The 20125-nt window shown below is 41.8% G+C and overlaps 1 protein-coding gene across 1 annotated transcript in view; it reads right to left on the bottom strand.

The window, feature by feature from the left end:
* LOC144496167 (sorting nexin-31-like) overlaps positions 1 to 20125 on the bottom strand; it is a 110211-nt gene that overhangs the window by 53265 nt on the left and 36821 nt on the right. Inside the window, exons 5-7 of the mRNA XM_078217153.1 lie at positions 18127 to 18237; positions 12847 to 12937; positions 9455 to 9542 (exon numbers count right to left, since the gene is read on the bottom strand). Coding sequence (XP_078073279.1) covers positions 9455 to 9542; positions 12847 to 12937; positions 18127 to 18237 — 290 coding nt within the window. The remainder of the gene's footprint in view (positions 1 to 9454; positions 9543 to 12846; positions 12938 to 18126; positions 18238 to 20125) is intronic.

A 20125-nucleotide genomic window follows, 5' to 3' on the forward strand; every position in this document is an offset into this window, starting at 1 on the left:
CCCCTATCTTATCAAGTGGGCAAAGAAGGAAGGATCATCCGAAAACACATTCTTCTCAAATGGTCAGAGATGCTCCAGCAGCCAGTTTTGCCATCAGGAAATGTTGCCGACTGTTTTAGCACAAACGACAGCTCCATGGAGAAAGATAGAACTGAACTGTCTGTGCGTGAAGAGGGACCTGTCATTGTGGTTTCGGCTGACAGCATTCCTGTGGAGGCACCCACGGCAGAGGAGTTACACCGCTGCTCAAGATTTGGAAATCCCTTGCAAGATTTGATTTATAATTGACCAAATTCATGTATTGTATGTTGAGTTGAATTGACTTGGACTGTGTAAATTGACTATTGACATTTGTATAAAAAATACTTAGAGGAGTAGGGATGTGGCAATTGTCCCTTTAAAGATCAATCTGCAGAGTAAGGTCACAGGACCCAGGGAACCAATCAGGAAGCAGGTTGGGGGATTAGTCTGTTAAGTGCAGGCTTCTATACTTGGAGTTATCTCAGGAGCTGATTGCAGCCACGAGGCTACAAGCCTCTGTATGGGTTTAACCTGTAAATAAATGAATTATGTTTTACCTAAATGGTGAATGAACATATTTACAGTTACTAACACTCTTATCAGCTTATCGGATCTTCATGTATGTGAATCCCAGTTGTTCATCTACTTTTCGCTTTCATCTTTTAGTTTCCACTGCCTCGCCTCCTTATTCCTTCCAAAGTGAGTTATTTAAATGCTCAAAGAATTCTTATACATTTGTATTTTCAGCTGGAACATTTCTACTTGCATCTAATCTTATTACAGTATCATTTGTAAAAACAAGAATCCTCTTGGAATTTTTTTTTTAAAACAATGAAAACATTCCCTCCAGAGATAGTTCTGTTCTCATGCACTGTGGCCTTATAGTTATTTGTTTACCTACAGCCTCCATACTAAAGGCCAAGCTACTTTTTTTCCTCTAAAAGCTAAAACAGCTTCTGCTCCAATTTTTTCTAAGTTACGATGAACTGACACAGCCATACCATTGCATAATGCACTTCCTGCCCCGTCACTGTCTCAAGTTGAAACCAATAGTTTGCAACCTCAGCAACTCCAGCTGACCTCCTGCTCCCATCTCCTCCCCATCACAAATACCGCACGCTTCAACCTCTTCAACATTGTCAGTCTCAGATTTTGTATCATCCCAACTAATTCAGAAACCCTCATTTATACTTTTTGCAGGTACCTCAGGATGCAGTAATTCCAATGCCCTCCCTCTCTGCAAATGTTCACATTCAAAACTCAATTGCATTTATCCTCGCTTGTACCAAATCCTGTTCATCCATTACCCCTGTGCTAGAAATCATATCATAGAAACCCTACAGTACAGAAAGAGGCCATTCGGCCCATCGAGTCTGCACCGACCACAATCCCACCCAGGCCCTACCCCCATATCCCTACATATTTTACCCACTAATCCCTCTAATCTACACATCCCAGGACACTAAGGGCAATTTTAGCATGGCCAATCAACCTAACCCGCACATCTTTGGACTGTGGGAGGAAACCGGAGCACCCGGAGGAAACCCACGCAGACACGAGGAGAATGTGCAAACTCCACACAGACAGTGACCCAAGCCGGGAATCGAACCCAGGTCCCTGGAGCTGTGAAGCAGCAGTGCTAACCACTGTGCTACCGTGCCGCTCATTGATCTATATTCGTTTCCAGTCCAAATCAACCTTCATTTTAATATTGTGTTCAAATTCCTTCATGGGCTCATCCCTCCCCATCTCATAAGGCTTTTCCAGTTCTACAACCCTTCAAGTACTAAACATTCCTCCTAATCCAGCTTCTTGCATATTCCTGATTCCCTTCCCCACTCCAACTGTGCCTCCACCCGAACCTAATTATTGACCCCCTTCTGTTCAGGGTTGACCATATAATCAATAATTTTCTCCCTACATCTCTTTGCCTTTGTCTCTCTCTCTCTCTCTCTCTCCCTTTTTCATGGCCTCTTTTGACCAAACTTGCCATTCCTTACTTGGGTTGGTGTCAATTTTTGTTTACATTTCTGTGAAGCGCCCTGGATGCTTTCCCATGACAAAACGTGCTGTACAAATGCAAGTTGCTGTTCTTTTGGCTCCTTTCAAAGATGCAATTTCCTCAATTCAGTCAAAACCTGGTCGAAGCCCTCCTCCTGTTTAAATTTGAACTGCTTAGTGTTAACCTGTAGCTTTGAACCAGGATGTTCTCAATAACTTTTTGCCAGGTTAGCAAATTTGGTTTTGGACTCAATTTAAATAGAACGAAGAGTAGTGGGAGACACATCCATTTCAGCTTTCTTTTAAAAAAGGAAGAAAATGGAAAAAAATCTTTGAAAGACCAAACTGGTTAAAAGGATTGCAGGTGCGGTGCAGGGGCAAGGCGGCAGCAGAAAGAGAAAACTCTTTCAGAAAGCTAGCACAGCCGCAGTGCACTGACCAGCCTCCTTTTCTGTATTGTAATCATAGAATCCCTACAGTGGAGGAGGCGGCCATTTGGCCCATAGAGTCTGCACCAATTCTCTGACAGAGCATCTTACCCAGGCCCTATCCCCGTAACCCCACATATTTACCATTGCTAATCCCCCCTAAACCTACACATCTTGGGACTAAGGGACAGTTTAGCATGGCCAATCTTCGGGCTGCAGGAGGAAACTGGAGCACCGACTGGAAACACACGCAGACACTGGGAGAACATGCAAACTCCAAGGCTGGAAGTGAACCCAGGTTCCTGGAGCTGTGAGACAGCAGAGCTAACCACTGTGCTGCTCAATGATCAATGATTTTTATGTTGTTTCGCATTCAAGTATAACTTGACAACTGAAAAATATTCACAGAGGCAAAGGGGAAGTACACTTAGTGAAATCATAAACATGTATTTTCACAATATAAAAGCAGTGGAAATTCTCTCCTCTCCTCCAGAAAAGGGGTACATACAAAACCTAAAACAGCAGGCAGTGTTTCTCTACCCCCAATCCCTGCCAAGACATCTTATATAGCTGAACAGTAAGTAAAATATACAAAAAATAAGCTGAGGCCCATGTTCTCTCTCTCTCGGTATATGTAAAGGTTGTCATGGCACTATTTCTCTCAATATTCCACAGCCAATAAAACAAACGCTAGTCAATATTGTAGTGGTTTATGTGATCTTGCTGTGTGCAAGTTGGAAGCTGCATTTTACAGGAGTAACTACACTTCAAAGAAGGTACTTCCATTGGTTGTAAAACGCTTTGTGGCATCCTGAAGTCATTACATGTGCTGTGCAAATCCAAGTCTTTCCTTACTACTTTAAATATGCATTCTTTTAGTCTAATTTAACCTGTAAATAACTTCAATGCATACAGAATATATATGTCATGCACTCAATTTAGTCAGCAAAGCTGCACTGTATTCAATTTGACGTAACTATTCAAAGATGTCTCCACGAACGACATACCAATGCCATCTAGGGGTGACAGAATTAAAACATCTTTGAAGTAGGAAGTTTCACATCATGCTTTTCTTAAATATGCTTTGAGTTAAACACCAAGACATTCAGTAAAATTTTTAATAATTAGTAAAACATTGAAAACAATTAACAATGTCATCCTTATTTTCATCAATTGTTATTTTACCATTCCTTTACACTGCTAGACTCAGATCGGTGCACGTAACAAGCATAGAATAAAACATTTGAAAGGGAGAAACTAATGAAAACAAAACCATACACAATAATGTCTTTAATAGTTTCATCTCTAGGGCTCTCTGAACTACTAATTGGAACATCGGAAATAGGACAGGAGTAGGCCATTCAACTCCTTGAGCCTGTTCGGACATTTACCTCAATACCACTTTCCTGCACGGTTTTCCTGGTTCTAGACAATCCCAGTCAGGGGAAACATCCCAAATTTCTTGATATCTTTAATATATAGAAATCTCTCTGTGTTGAATAGACTCAAATGACTGAGACTCTACAGCCCTCTGATGTAGAAAATTCCAAAGATTTACCACCTTCTGAATGAAGACATTCCTCCCCATCTCAGTTCTAAATAACCTTCCTCTTATTCTGAGATTATTTCCCCTGGTTCTAGACAACCCAGTAAGAAGTTTAACAACACCAGGTTAAAGTCCAACAGGTTTATTTGGTAGCAAAAGCCACACAAGCTTTCGGAGCTGCAAGCCCCTTCTTCAGGTGAGTGGGAATTCTGTTCACAAACAGAGCATATAAAGACACAAACTCAATTTACATGAATAATGGTTGGAATGCGAATACTTACAACTAATCAAGTCTTTAAGAAACAAAACAATGTGAGTGGAGAGAGCATCAAGACAGGCTAAAAAGATGTGTATTGTCTCCAAACAAGACAGCCAGTGAAACTCTGTGGGGGTTACAAATAGTGTGCCATGAACCCAATATCCCGTTCTCCAAGGCGGCCTTCGCGACACACGACGGCGCAGAGTCGCTGAGCAGAAACTGATAGCCAAGTTCCGCACACACGAGGACGGCCTCAACCGGGATATTGGGTTCATGGCACACTATTTGTAACCCCCACAGAGTTTCACTGGCTGTCTTGTTTGGAGACAATACACATCTTTTTAGCCTGTCTTGATGCTCTCTCCACTCACATTGTTTTGTTTCTTAAAGACTTGATTAGTTGTAAGTATTCGCATTCCAACCATTATTCATGTAAATTGAGTTTGTGTCTTTATATGCTCTGTTTGTGAACAGAATTCCCACTCACCTGAAGAAGGGGCTTGCAGCTCCGAAAGCTTGTGTGGCTTTTGCTACCAAATAAACCTGTTGGACTTTAACCTGGTGTTGTTAAACTTCTTACTGTGTTTACCCCAGTCCAACGCTGGCATCTCCACATCATGTCTAGACAACCCAGCCAGGGGAAACATCCTCCTGTAACTATCTGGCTGAATCCTATAAGAATTTTGTATGCTTCAATAAGAGCACCTCTCATTCTTCCAAACTCTGTGTATGGATCATTCTCCTCTTCAATCTCTTCTGGAACAATTCCTCATCCCAGGGATCAGTCTGGTGAACCTTCACTGCACTCCCTCTGTGGCAAGTATATCCTTCCTTAGGTGAAGGAGACAAAAACTATAAACGATACTCCACGTGCAGTCTCACTAAGGCTCTCTACGGACTTCTTTACTCCAGTATTCAAATTGGCAATAAACACTAAACATACCAATTGTTTGTTGCACCTGCATGCAAGCTTTCAGTGAGTTTATGAACAAGGGCTTTTTAGTCCCTCTGAAACCAACACTTCCCATCTCTCAACATTCAAGAAATACTCTGCTTTTCTGTTTTCCTGACCAAAGTGGATAACTTCATATTACATCTGCCATGTTCTTGCCCACTCACTTAGCCTGCCTAAATCCTCTTTGCATCCTCCTCACAACTCACATTCCCACCTAGTTTTGTCTCATCAGCAAACTTGGAAATTTTTTTTTAATATACTTTTCCAATTCAATCAAATCAAATCCAATTCAGAGTCTCAACAAGTTGAGACATTTCAGATCCAGGCTGACAAGACAGGGCGAGCAACCAAACCACCCTGTCCTGGGCCTGATCTACATGAGCCAAGCTGATTGGAGAAGGGGGAGGTTCCTCCTCCAAGACTTGAGTCATTTGCATCTTAGCCAAAAGGCCGAGAAGCCGCTTTTAAAAATTGCTTCATATGAAACATATGAAGCTTCAGTGTAACCTAATGACCTCAACCAAGTGCAGCATCCCATCCATACTACACTTGATCTTAGCCAAAAGGCCGAGAAGCAAACTTGGAAATATTACATTTGGTCCCCCATATCCAAATCATTAATATAGGTGGTGAACAGACATGGCCCAAGCCCTAGCCCTTGTGGTACCCTACTGACCACAGCCTGCCAACCTGAGAATGACCTGTTTATTCCCATTCAGTTTTCTGTGTATTAACCAATTCTCACTGCATGTCCAATCCCATGTGCTTGACTTTTGCTTACTGAACACTTTGGTGAGACCTTATCGAAAACCTTCTGAAAATTCAAATACAGCACATCCACGAATCCCCCTTCATCTATTCAGCTAGTTATTTCAAAAAACTCGACAAGTTTATCAAACATGATTTTGCTTCATAAATCCTTATTGACTCTGCCTACTATTAAATTTGAATTGAATCTTTTGGATTCGATTGTTTTCCCTTCTACTGATGTAAGACTAACAGGTCTGTAATGCCTGGTTTTCTCTCTCTCTCTCCATTCTTAAATAGTAGGGCTACATTTGCTACCTTCCAATCTGTAGGAACCACTCCAGAATCTATAGAATTTTAGAAGATGGCCCCCAACACGTCCACTACATCCACAGCAACCTCTTTCAACCCTCTGGGATTAAGATAATCAGATTCAGGGGATTCATCAAGTTTCAGTTCCATTAATTTCTCCAGTACTACTTTTTAACTAATACCAATTTCTTTCAGTTCATCATTCGCACTTCTCCCTTCTTCTCCAGTACACCTAGGAGGTTTTTTGCATCTTCCTCCATGAAAGTATTTGTTTAGTTTCCCTGCCATGTCCTTATTCTTCATTATAAATTCTCCCATCTCCGCCAGTAATGGACCCACATTTGTCTTTACTCATCTTTTCATTTTTAAGTACCTATAGAAGCTTTTACAGACTGTTCTATGTTTCATATTCTATTTTCTCTTTCTTTATTAGTTTATTGGTCCTCCTTTGCTGAATATTAAAATGCTTCCAATTCTTAGACTAAACATTTTTTTTGCAATTTTATAAGTCTCTTCTTTTGATCTAATATAATCTTTATTTTGTCTTGTTACCCATGGTCAGATCACCAAGTATTTTTTTTTTTAAATGCTAGCCCTTGCTTGTCTGCCATCATACTTTTTAAATGTTGTTTTCCAATCTACCACTGCCAATTTGCCCCTCATACCTTCATAGTTTCCTTTGTTTGGATTTAGGCCCGAGTTTCAGATTGAAATTTTGTCATATTGTGATCACTCTTCCCTAGAGGCTCCTTTACAATGAGATTAATAATTAGCCCTTTCTCATTGCACAACACAGTATGTAAAATAGCCTGATCTCTAGCTGGTTCCTCACTGTTCTAGAAAACCATCTTGTATACATTCTAGGAATTCACCCTCCGTAGCATTAGTACTAATGAGGTTTACCTCAAGTTCCCCATGGTTACTGCATTATCCTTATTGCATGCACCTCATTTCTTGATTTATACTGTGCCCTCCATTACCACTACTGTTTGGTGACCTATTAACAGCTTCGACCAATGTTTGTTCCCCCTTGCTGTTTTTTAAGTTCCATCTAAACTGATTATACATCTCAATCTTCCAAAGGTCTTCACTAACTAATGAACTGATCTCGTCCTTTAACAACAACACTACCCCAACTTCTTTTCCTTTTGCCTGCCCTTCCTAAATATTGAATACTATTGAACATTCAGTTCTCCGCCTTGGTTACCCTGTAGCCATGTCTCCGTAATGGTAATTAGATCATACCTGTTTACTTCCATTTGTGCCATCAATTCATCTATGTTGCTGAAAACGTTGCGTACATTCAGATAGTGTCTTTAATTCTGTATTTTTATTATTTCACAATAGAAGCCATATCTGCTAATGCACTCTTAAGTTTGTACACTCTGCCCCTTTCTTCCACAGATTACCAATTCCCTTTGTGAGGTGACTAAGACCTCACTCTGTATAAGTTTTTAAATATGTAGATAGCGATATGCTCATGGCTATTTCTAAAAATCTAAAATTGGACAAAGATCCAAAATGGCTTAATCTATGTCTGTCTGTGACCCTCGAACAAAAAGGAGCAACCTGGCAGTACCAGTGAAACTTGCACCCCTAACAGCCTCCCTGTGAGCTGCATGGACCAAATTCAAAGAGAGCTATACGAAGGCCACCTGCATTCGATAACCCAAGGTGACCAACTGGAGACTGCTCGTCTGCTGAGACAAAGGGCCTCATAACATTCCTTTCAATTCTAATGGCTGAGAAACTTAACCATCTCAGGGACCCAGATGATAGATACACATCCCTTGTCAAAGCCAGGGTGGAGAGGTAGGAGTCATGTGACATGGACCTTTAGCTTGTGGAACTAGTAATTTGTCCAGTGGAGCAGCATAAGTTAGTCTGCCATTTTACCATCCAACTAGCAACATCACAGATAAGGATCTCTAAGCCAGGTTAGACACCTGGCCCTCTCTACACTACTGAAAATTTTTACCATCACCTACAAAACTGATCCATCTCTGCATACCTATCTCATTACATGAAGTCAACACCACTGAAAAAGTGAATTATATACTATTGGTTTTCATCCCACTGACCTCCGGGAAGGAATACCTTATTAGGCTTTGATTCTGAACTCTGGAACCTATATGAAACAATATTTATTTTCTCTGTGGTCTCTGCATTGTGAATTTTTCTCTTCTCTATCTTTCTTTTACTGTTTGAATGCATAGGAGGCAACATGGTGACCCTCCTCCCGTGTTGCAAGTATGTGCAAATAAACTAACCCTTTGAGTTCATCCTATCTCAAATTTGCTGTGGGGTTAATTCAGCAATTGGATCACACCAAAACCAAGGGGTTGGGAAATACGACACCACTTATAAAGGGGGAAAGCATCTTTTTGTTTATGGATAGGTGATAAAGGAGAAATTAGTGCCGTTTAAATTAACTTTCTCTTGTCTGTAAAACCTTATTGTTATCTTACTCTCTTTTCATTTCTTCTCTTTTTAACTTATTACATCTTCCCTCACTTGATCCCTCTCCCCCACAATTTAAAGCCCTCTCTAATACCATTTCTCCAACACCAATCTTTGAGCCACTCATTAACTCTCTAATCTCATTTACCCTACTCCGATCAGTTTGTGGTTCAGCTACTAAACCTTTGAGATTTTGCTTTTCAATTTAGCCTCTACCTGCTCATACTTTCCAAGTCCTACCTAGGTTGTACCTACGTGGACCATAAAGGTCAAATAACAAATAGCACAAATGCTATTAAAAGTCATTCATGGGAGGAAACTGCAAAGGGTAAACAACAAAAAAAAAGGTTGGCTCTACATAGAGTGAGCGCTTTGCATTCCATTAACTGTTCCCTCTTTATTATTACAGCAACCTGCTTTTCCCACAGTTTGAGTGACTAATGGGTATTGCTCACTTGTATCAATTTCAGAAAAGCAAACATGTTTTTTGCCTAAAAGCAAATTACTGCAGATGCTAGAATCTGAAACCAAAAGAGAAAATGTTGAAAAATCTCAGCAGGTCTGGCAGCATCTGTAAGGAGAGAAAAGAGCTGATGTTTCGAGTCCAGATGACCCTTTGTCAAAGTTTTTTGCCTTCTTACTGAGGGTAATCAGTAAAACAGTAAATATCAAAAAGGAACAGTCGCTTTTAAAAATTGCTGCCAAGGAAAATATGCCTCACTCACCTTTTCCTGATCATTATTCTGCAGTTCTCGTCCTGCAAGCTCCACAGACTCACATATGGCAGTTCAAATGCACGCAACTTTTTCAACACTGGCCCAAGAAATAGACAACATAAATTCATCATAAATACTTGCGAAAATTTCCATTTTATCCGCAAATATATTTCATTATGTTCAATTTGTTTTGATGGTATTCTTTAGCACAGGGTTACAGGGAAAGGGCTTGCGGATAATTAGATAAATCTTTCAGAGGGCTAGGACAGACATAATGGGCTCAATGGTCTCTTTCATAGGAGCCCTGCAGTGCAGAAAGAAGCCATTTGGCCCATCAAGTCTGCACCAACAACAATCCCACCTAGATCCCAAATATTTACCCTACTAATCCCCCGACACTAAGGAGCAATTTAGCATGGCCAATCAACTTAACCCGCACATTTTTGGACTGTGGGAGGAAACCAGAGCACCTGGAGGAAACCCACGCAGACACGAGGAGAATGTGCAAACTCCACACGGGAATCGAACCCGGGTCCCTGGCACTGTGAAGCAGCAGTGCTAACCACAGTGCCACCCCACTTGCAGTAAGATTGTATGATTCTATATGAAGTCTACTACATGCACTCATGGCTTTGTGGACTGTACACACAAACTGAAGGTTTAGAAAACGATGAAGTACATGAGTCCTGTACCCATGGGTCACTCTATCTTACAAAGATGTAAATGGTGCCAGGGATCTGCAATACAGCATGGAGTTATTTACATGATCTGATTACAGGCTTATGGCTCAACATTAGATAATTCTATTCTCTGGTTACTCAGCCAATTGAAGGCAATATATCACATTGCTGCCAATATCTGCATATTTCAAAGAGTGAGATTTTATAGCCATTTCTAACATGAATTAGACTTACAGACAAGACCAAGACCCATAGTTAATCCGACTTTGTGCCAGTAAACGTTAAAGTCTGGGTATTGCCTGGACACAATAATTATCTTGACTTCACGTTGTGTACGTTTATTTGTTATGACTATGGTTAAGGGTTGATGCGAGCTTTGAGAATATTGGAAGTGGAGGCACGAGGAGAGAAAAGTTTACAAATCAGACTGTACGGTTTCAGTCCACCTACTAGAAGAATTTCATAAGAATTCTGCATTTATTAACATGCATCCCGCTGGACATTAAAAAAAGGTTTTCTCCAGCGACAGATCTGTGCTTCAATGGCTAGCTGGCATTTTTGTTTGGAAAGAAAGGACTGGCATGGATCATAACTTCTGCCCAACGGTGTAAAATCATTGCCCTGGGTGGGAGGGGGGTTGGGCCCACAGAGTGACGGATCCCACGTGAAAGGTGATTAGTCTGAGGCGGGGCGGAGGTGTCACGTGTGGGGCTCAGTCTGGATGTTTAAAATAATTATGCTTAACTTAGAAGTGATTTTATTTCTTCTAACTCTTTCAGAGTTGTCAATTGGTGCAAAACTGACACCACCACCTAGAGCTAGCACATTTAAAATCACTTTGTTGGATGGTTCCCAGCACAATGTATTTGTCCAGGGAAAGTTAGCGCTACTGGACAATTGTTGCGTAAAGCCTTATCTGGGAACTTTGAGAAGGATTTCCCAGCACATCTTTGGGGTACTCCCCAAATTGGACACTGGGGAGCCAGGAACTTATTGGCCAAGTGTTTCTCAGGAGCTCTTATGACATCCTAATGTGCTTCACAGAATCAACAGTGCAGGAGGCCGCCATTTGGCCTATCAAGCCTGCACTGACAACACCCAGGCCCTAGCCCCATAACTTCACAAATTTACCCTCCTAATCCCCCTGACACTAAAGGGCAATTTATCACGGCCAATCAACCTAACCCACACATCTTTGGAGTGTGGGAGGAAACCGGAGCACCCGGAGGAAACCCCCACAGACACGGGGAGAACATGCAAACTCCACACGGACAGTGACCCAAGCCAGGAATCAAACCTGGGTCCCTGGCACTGTGAGGCAGCAGTGCTAACCACTGTGCCACCGTGCTTAATGAAGTACTTCTGACATATAGTCACTGCTATAATGTAGGGAAATGCAACAAGCTACTTATGATCAAGTAGCAAAGAGGCAAATGGTCAGGAATTTTTTTTTTTTAAAAAGGAATGCTGTTTGGGGGAAAAGTGTTGGCCAAGACATTTGAAGAACTCTACTGTTCTTTCTCATTGTGCCATGGGAAATTTAGCATTCACGCAAGACTGAAATGGGCCTTTCTTAAATGCCTGATCCCTGAAAGAACTCCCTCCACATTCATTTAAGACTAGATTATGCTCAAATTTCCAGGAATTCACTTTGAACATAGAAGTGAGTGTTTGCATTAAGCCAAGGCAGACACCCAATGGAAGTTAGGATTGATGGTGTGAAGGGAGAGTAAAGTAGGCTTTCCAGGACTGTTTGCAGAGAGTCCGTGGATATACATCCTAGTTGTTGTTTAAATCATTCATTCATGGAATTAATAAACATTTTCTTAAACTCTTCTCCCCGGTCTCCTCCACCCTTATCTTCAGCAAGTCTGAAGAGATCCCAGGCTTCTTTCTCAGCAAGATTGAGACCATCTGATCAGCTGCCTCTGCCAAAGCCTCTTTCCCCTAACCCTCAGGCCGCACTTACAGTGGCACAGTGCTTAGCACTGCTGCCTCTCAGCACCAGGGACCTGGGTTCAATTCCTATCTGTGCGGAGTCTCCCCAAGTCTTCACGGGTTTCCTCTGGTGCTCTGGTTTCCTCCCACAGTCCAAAAGAGGTACTGGTTAGGTGCATTGACCATACTAAATTCTCCTTCAGTGTACTCGAACAGGCGGCGGAATATCGCAAGTAGGGGATTTTCACAGTAACTTCATTGCAGTGTTAATGTTTCTTGTGACACTAAATAAATAAAACTTGGTCCTGAACTTGGACCTTTTTCTAGGTTCTTTCCCATCTTCCCTCATGTCCTATTCCCATTAAACTACTGACCACTCAATTCCCCCTTCTGCTTCTCAAGTTTTTGGATACAGCATACTGCTTCCACCATTTAGCATGCATGTAGTCCTGTGTTGTAGCTTCACCAGATTGGCACCTCATTTTTATGGTATGCCTGACTCTTCTCCTGGCATGCTTCCCTGCACTCTTCATTGAACCAACGGTAGGATAAGGGATATACCAAGCCACGAGGTTACAGATTTTGGTTGTACGCAAGTAATGGAAAAAGCCATTGATATCAGCAAAACTGGAACATCCTGCCGCCGGCCAATGACATGCCGCCAGAGTGGGGGTAAGAGGGTTGGTACATGTGGAAAATCCATCCAAAATGAACACATTACATTAACGTCTCACCCACAAGAATATCTTGAATACGCTACAGAGAAACTAATTTGGACCTCACCAGAATATCGTCCATTCAGAAGTTCACAAACTAGATAGAGGGCAAAGTGATCCAAAAACTGCCTCGATAATTCAACCTTCTGGGCGATCGTCTAAACAAAAATCAGTTAACCAATAAATTAATGCAGGGCACCTAGTGCAGAAATAAAAGCTGTAAGGTTATCACTATTAACCAACAGCGTACATGGAAAGCCTTCACTGTTTATAAAGCAATTCTTTCAGATCAGCAGTGATGACAGACACTTTTCAAACACATTCTTTTCATTAATTCTCCTCTTCCTGCACCACCATCCTGAAGGTGTCATTTCAGATTTTCAGATTGTTCCTTGATTGCCAACCGCACTCAGCTAACTATCTGAAAGGGCCATTCTCTTGGAGGAGCTTAAACATGGGGGTTTCTTATCATGCTGTCCAAATTTGGGAGAACCAACCATGATTATACAAAATGATTTACTCGCTGTGGAGTAGTTTGTGATGCCGGTACACATGGCATTAAGTGATTTTTAAAATGAAAAAATAATTTTCTTGTTGGCATCATTATTTATGGTGGCAGGAAAGTAGGGTTGAAAGCTGTTGTGCATTCAAATCCAACAGTTCATCAAAAAACTTTTTTTTTTTTTAAAAAGGGAAGTCATTTTACTATCCACACTCAATATTTGAGTTAATGAAAATTTTGTGCTGTCAAAAAATGAACTTGTTCTCATTAGAGAAAAAAATTGTTCAGGGACATAACCCACTTCTCTGAAATGATAAATAGCATGAAAAATGTATATGTGAGTATGTTACCTTACTTCAATTGTGTTCACAAGACTGCAGCCTGCAATGTAAATGCTGGACTTGAGCAAAAAAAAAAATAGATTAAAAAAACATTGCCCCCCCTCTCAAAAAAGGGAAAATATGGGCGACACACATCATAAATGACAGTCATAAATACTTTTAACTGCACCCACAAGGAACTTGACAAAAAAAATTGCATTTAGAGAACCGACATGCTTAAATGGTCCTGAGAGTCTTTCTAGTGAGCTACTGACTCATAGATCTGATGGTAACTGGACTGCTACAATTGGTTGCAGTGACAAATGTTCTCTCCAAGTGGCTGCACAGCAAGCCAAACTTTCCCAGACCGTGCACAAGTTGACTACTTTACTGCGTGCAAAAAGGTTTAAAGGGTCTGGACACTTAAACCAATCGCCTGTGCAATCAGACTTGCAATTTGCCAGACAAATTAAGAGAGGTTTGACAGAAGTCACCCCGTGCGCACGTGTACATCCACAACTCCAAAATAGAACAATTACATTGCTTATTCACATTACATTAAATTTATAGGGTCAGCACAGCTGGAAAACTCATCCGTTAAACAAATGTTCTTAAACATTTGACAAGGAAACCAAGAACTACTTTCTGCAGCAAACTATTTTCACAGGCACAAAAATCCCCTCCCTCTCTTCCTGGAAAATTTTCATGGTATACACAATCCAGACGGTTCCCAAGTCCCGCTCCACTGACATCCCACGAGTGTTGGTGGCTATGCCTAGCCGAGAGGCAGTAAGACCAATTGAAGCAACTCATATGCTACCAAAGACAAGGGCAGCTACACCTGATTTGTATAACATCCACATCATTGGACAGTGCTTTTACTCACTCAATTTAAAATGGCCAAAAGCTTTCTTGCTCCTAATTCTTGTGTTGCGTTAAAGGAACAATTAATAGCAACATTCCATTTATTCAGTTAAAGATATAACTTCCAAAAATACGTAAGTGGACATCAAAAAAAACAACTGCTGAGTAAGCAAGTATTGTTACAGCCTATTAAAGTGCATCTTCAAGCCCTCAAAATGGAATAGCTATTTAAAACAATAATACAGACATTATATTCACAGCCGTCCCCTTAAATCTTGCCAACTCACATGGCTTCATTGATGAGGAAATCTTGATCATTTCCTTGTATTGCTCTCTCTATAAAAGCAAACTACTGCGGATGCTGGCATCTGGAACCAAAAAAGAAAATGCTGGAAAATCTCAGCAGGTCTGGCAGCATCTGTAAGGAGAGAAAAGAGCTGACGTTGAGTCCAGATGACCCTTTGTCAAAGCCATAAAGCTTAGAAAGTGGGAGATATTTATACTGCAGGGTGAGGGAACGAAATAGGAGTCATTGCCACAAAAACAAGGGAAAAGGCTGCTAATGGCAGTCCATAGAGAGAATAAAGGGTGTGAATGGCCAAACGGCAGAGAGACCAAAATGAAGATGTTGGGGGAGGGGGGAAAATGGATAGGACAGAGGTCAAATTTAGAAAAGGGGAAGCAAAGGGGGAGAAAAGGCAAGGGAAGGGGGAAAAAGTAGGGGGCAAGAGTGGGGGGGGGGGAAGTAAAATGAAGAAAGGCAATAAAGAAATAAAAGGTAGAGAACAGTAAAAAATTAAATAAAATAGAATGAAAACAAAGGGATCGAGGGGAGTTGAGCAAATCATCTGAAGTTGTTGAATTCGATGTTGAGATCGGAAGGCTGTAACGTGCCGAGCCGGAAGATGAGATGCTGTTCCTCCAGTTTGCGTTGAGCTTCACTGGAACATTGCAGCAGGTCAAGGACAGACATGTGGGCATGGGAGCAGGATTGTGTGTTAAAATGGCAAGCAACTGGAGGTGGTTGCCATTTTAACAGACCGAAGGCGCTCTGCAAAGCAAACACCCAGTCTACGCTTGGTCTCTCCGATAGACAGGAGACCACATTGGGACCAGCGCATGCAATACACCAAATTGAAAGAGGTGCAAGTGAAACACTGCTTAACCTTGGATGGTAAGCATAGAAGAGGTAAAGGGACAAAAGAGTCCAAGGTCCAAAACATTCATTCCAGGTTAATTTGGTGCATTGCATTTGCTGCTCCCTTTATTTTCTCTGTGGACAGCCATTGGCAGTCTTTGCCCTTGGTTTCTGTGGCTATGACTCATCTTTCATTCCCTCACCCTGCAGTATATCTCCCACTTTCTATGCCTTTTAGCTTTGACAAAGGGTCATCTGGACTCAAAACATCAGCTCCTTTCTCTCCTTACATATGCTGCCAGACCTGCTGAGATTTTCCAGCATTTTCTCTTTTGGTTATTGCTCTCTCTATCCATTTTCCCCTTTCCAGCTCCTAAGCACATTTTGTCTGCCCTGATAAAAAGCTCCCTCAAGTTATTCTGTTACACTTGCAAATTCCTAACTTTGGCCCACAATTAATTGCGATATTCCAGCCAATACCAATTTATTACAACACTCCCTCCTAGCAACTTCTGAAGCACTTGCTTCCTTTGAAACCTTTTCTCTCTCTCAGCCTGGTTCTTTCCCTGATCTCCACAAATGGACTAGAGTTGAACATCTTCGGCAATAACTGGTTTAAACATCCATCGCCAGATCTGGCTAGGCCATAAAAAGCATTATCGGCATATCTAATCTTTGAAAATGGACTAGAGTTGAACATCTTTGCCAATAATTGGTTCAGTGGCAAAAGCAAAGCGTAATAGTCACCAGATGCTTTGGAGAAATTGCTTCCAGTGGGGTTCTATAGGGTCCCTTTCTTTGCTTTTCATGATTGATATATCAATGATTTAGACTTAAATGTAGGGGGCATAATTTAAAAATTTGCAGATGATACAAAATTTGGTCACGTGGTTAGTGAGAAAGAAAGCTGTAGATTGCAGAAAGATAACAATGGGCAAAAAAGAATGATAGTCAGGGTGGTGTGCAACTTGAGGGGAAATTGCAGGTGGTGGTTTTTCTATACACCTGCCGCCTTTGTTCTTCTGGTGGTATAATCATGGATTTGGAAAGTACTATCAAAGGAGTGTGGGCAAGTTGCTGCAATGCATCTTGTAACTGGTAAACACTGTTTCCATGGCATGCTAATTATGGAGGGGTGAATATTTAAGGTGGTGAATGAGGTGCCAATCAAGCAGGTTACTTTGCCTTGGATGGAGTGAAGCTGAGAGTGCTGTTCGAACTGTCCTCATCCAGGCAAGTAGACGGTATTCTATCACACTCCTGATTTTTGCTTAATAGATAGTGGACAGACCTTGAAGAGTCAGAAGGAGATATATTTACTGCAGAATTCCCAGTGTCTGACCTGCTCTCGTAGCCACAGTATTTATATGGCTGGTCCAGTTAAGTCTATGGTCAATGACAACCCCCAGGATGTGTGGTGGAAGGTTCAGTAATGATTGAATATCAAAGGGAAAATGGTTAGAATCTCTCTTGTTGGTGAAAGTCATTGCCTTCCTCTCTAGCAGGTACAAATACCTCCATATCCAAGGAGTTGCATATGTGTAATCATCAGGAACAACCCAACTTCTGACCTTATGATGAAGGGGAAGTCATTTATGAAGCAACTGAAGATGGTTGGACCTAGGACACCACCTTGAGGAAGCTCTGCAGCAATGTCCTGGGGCTGAGATGATTGACCTTCAATAACCACAACCATTGTTCTGTGTGTTAGGTATGACTCAATCCAGCAGAACATTTCCTTCTCCCCAACTATTCCCATAGTGACTCCAGTTTTGCTCGGGCTCGTTGATGCCACATTGGTCAGATGCTGCCATGATTGTCAAGGACAGTCACTCTCACCTCCAGTATTCAGCTCTTTTGTCCATGTTTGGACCAAGGCTGTAATGAGGTCTAGAGCCAAGTGACCCTCATGGAACCCAAACTGAGTGAGCATTGATGAACAGGTTATCGGTCAGTTTGTGATGTTTGATAACACTGTTAATGACACCTTCCATTCACTCATGATGATTGAGATTAGACTAATAGGGCAGTAGTGCATAGATTGGATCCATCCATTTTGCTGATAGGGTATTCCTGGGCAATTTTTCACATTGTCTGGTACATATCAACGTTGTAGCTGAAACAGCTTGGCCAGGAGCCAAGTCTTCAGTGCTACAGCCAGGATCCTCTCCAGGCCCTTGGTCTCTGCTGTATGGCTTTAAAATAGAATGATATAAAACACCAGTTAGAGTGATGCATACAGTTCTGATTACTGCAATGCAGAAAGATGCGTTCATACAAGACGGGATACAGAGGATATTTGGGGATGTTGCCAAGAACTGTTTTCCTTTATATTCTTTCATGGGATGTGGGCGTCGCTGGCTAGGCCAGCATTTATTGTCCATCCCTAATGGGCCTTGAGAAAATAGAATTTTAGCTACGAGGAAAATATTGGATAGGCTAGGGGTTTTTACCTTTGGAACAGAGGAGGCCGGAGAAAGATTGAGAGACCTGAGGGAGGGGAAGCAGCAGAGGAAAATTTACCTCCAACATCCTGTTTGCTGAGTGAGACGTGTGGGTGTCAATCACGAGCCTTTTTCCATCTGCAAGAAGAATCTCCAAGAGAATAGCTCGTGCACGAATCTTAAAGGTTTCCTGCAAGAAAAGGAAGGGTTTTTTTTTTAAAAAACGAACAATTCAGTGGTATTCCCTGCATGAAGGAGCAGAACGTGGTCTTCACATTTGGTGTAATTGACTGAAATATATTTTAGCACTAACACTAGGAAGTGCAATAGAACATTTATATCTGCTTAAATTTAACAGGAAAGATCAGCCATGGAGGCAAGTTTTACTCAGATCCACGCCTGTTGCTGAAGTTAAAATAAAGACACAGCTGCTTTCTTTGCTGGAGTTTATTGGCATAGTTCACAGTCAACACTGTTCCCACCCCTGTGTCCCAGTAATCCCCATTTATAACAGGACAAATACCCATCACTTGTTTAACAAATTAATTGCCATTAAACCTTAACGCATTAATCATAGAATCTACAATGCAGAAGGAGGTCATTTGACCCATTGAGCCTGCACCGACAACAATCCCCCCAGGTCCCATCTCCATAACCCCACTTATTTATAGCCCTAATCCCCCTGACACTAAGGGGCAATTTTTCATGGCCAATCAACTTAACCCGCACATCTTTGGATTGTGGGAGGAAACCGCAGCACCCAGAGGAAACCCATGCAGACATGGGGAAAACGTGCAAACTCTGCACAGACAGTGACCCAAGACCGGAATTGAAAAGTAAAAGTAAAGTAAAGTTTATTTATTAGTCACAAGGCTTACATTAACACTGCAATGAAGTTACTGTGAAATTCCCGTTGTCGCCACAGTCAGGCGCCTGTTCGTGTCAATGCACCTAACCAGCACGTCTTTCAGAATGTGGGAGGAAACCGGTGCACCCGGAGGAAACCCACACAGACACAGGGAGAACGTGCAAACTCCACGCAGACAGCAATCCAAGCCAGGAATCGAACCCGGGTCCCTGGCACTGTGAGGCAGCAGTGCTAACCACTGTGCCGCCCTAATAAAACATTGCATTCGCATGAGAGGCCTTGGAGTTTAGAAGAGTGAAAGATGACCTTATTCAAACATACAAGATCCTTAGGGGGCTTGACAGGGTAGATGGTGAGATTTTTTCACTAGTGGGAGAGAGTCTCAAACAAGCGGACATAACTACAAGATAAAAAGCCAGTCATTTAAAACTGAGATGTGCAGAAATTTCTTCTCGCAGAAGGTAGTGAATCTCTGGAATTCTCTGCCCCAAAGGATAGTGGAGGCTGGGTCATTAGAAGTATTTAAAGTGGAGGTGGATAAATATTTGACAGATCAAGGACTAGAGGGCTTTGGGGAAATGGCACAGAAAAGGACAAGAGGCCAGCACAGATCAGCCATGATTGTATTGACTGGTGGGGCAGTCTTGAAGGGCCTGATGGCCTCCTCCTTCTTCTATTTCTTGTGTTCTTGTGTGCTGGGCTAAATACAACAGCACTGGTTTAGTGTGTAGTACTCTTGCTTCTGTCTTCAGTTAGTTAGCTGTTTAAACTTAGCTCAGATCAGATGTCAAGTTGCATCAATCCCCAAACAGCACATGATTAACAATGATTTCCCACTTCACTCAATAAAATCTTTTGTTTGGCTGATTCATATCAACATCTGACTCGAGGAATTTTAACCTTCAAAATCAGTTTATGTGGATATATGGCACAGAAACAGACCATTCAGCCCATGCCAGTTTTTATGCTTCGCTTAAGCCTCCTCCAATCTTCCCTCATCTAAATCACAATTACAATAGTGGCCCTCTATTCTTTCTCCCTCATATGCTCGACTAGCCTCCCTGTAATTGCATCTATGCTATTTGCTACAACCACTTGGTGGATTGTGGGCGGCACGGTAGCACAGTGGTTAGCACTGCTGCTTCACAGCTCCAGGGACCTGGGTTCGATTCCCGGCTTGGGTCACTGTCTGTGTGGAGTTTGCACATTC

The sequence above is a fragment of the Mustelus asterias genome, chromosome 7 (assembly GCF_964213995.1).
Source record: "Mustelus asterias chromosome 7, sMusAst1.hap1.1, whole genome shotgun sequence".
In the NCBI taxonomy this organism is placed as follows: Eukaryota; Metazoa; Chordata; class Chondrichthyes; order Carcharhiniformes; family Triakidae; genus Mustelus; species Mustelus asterias.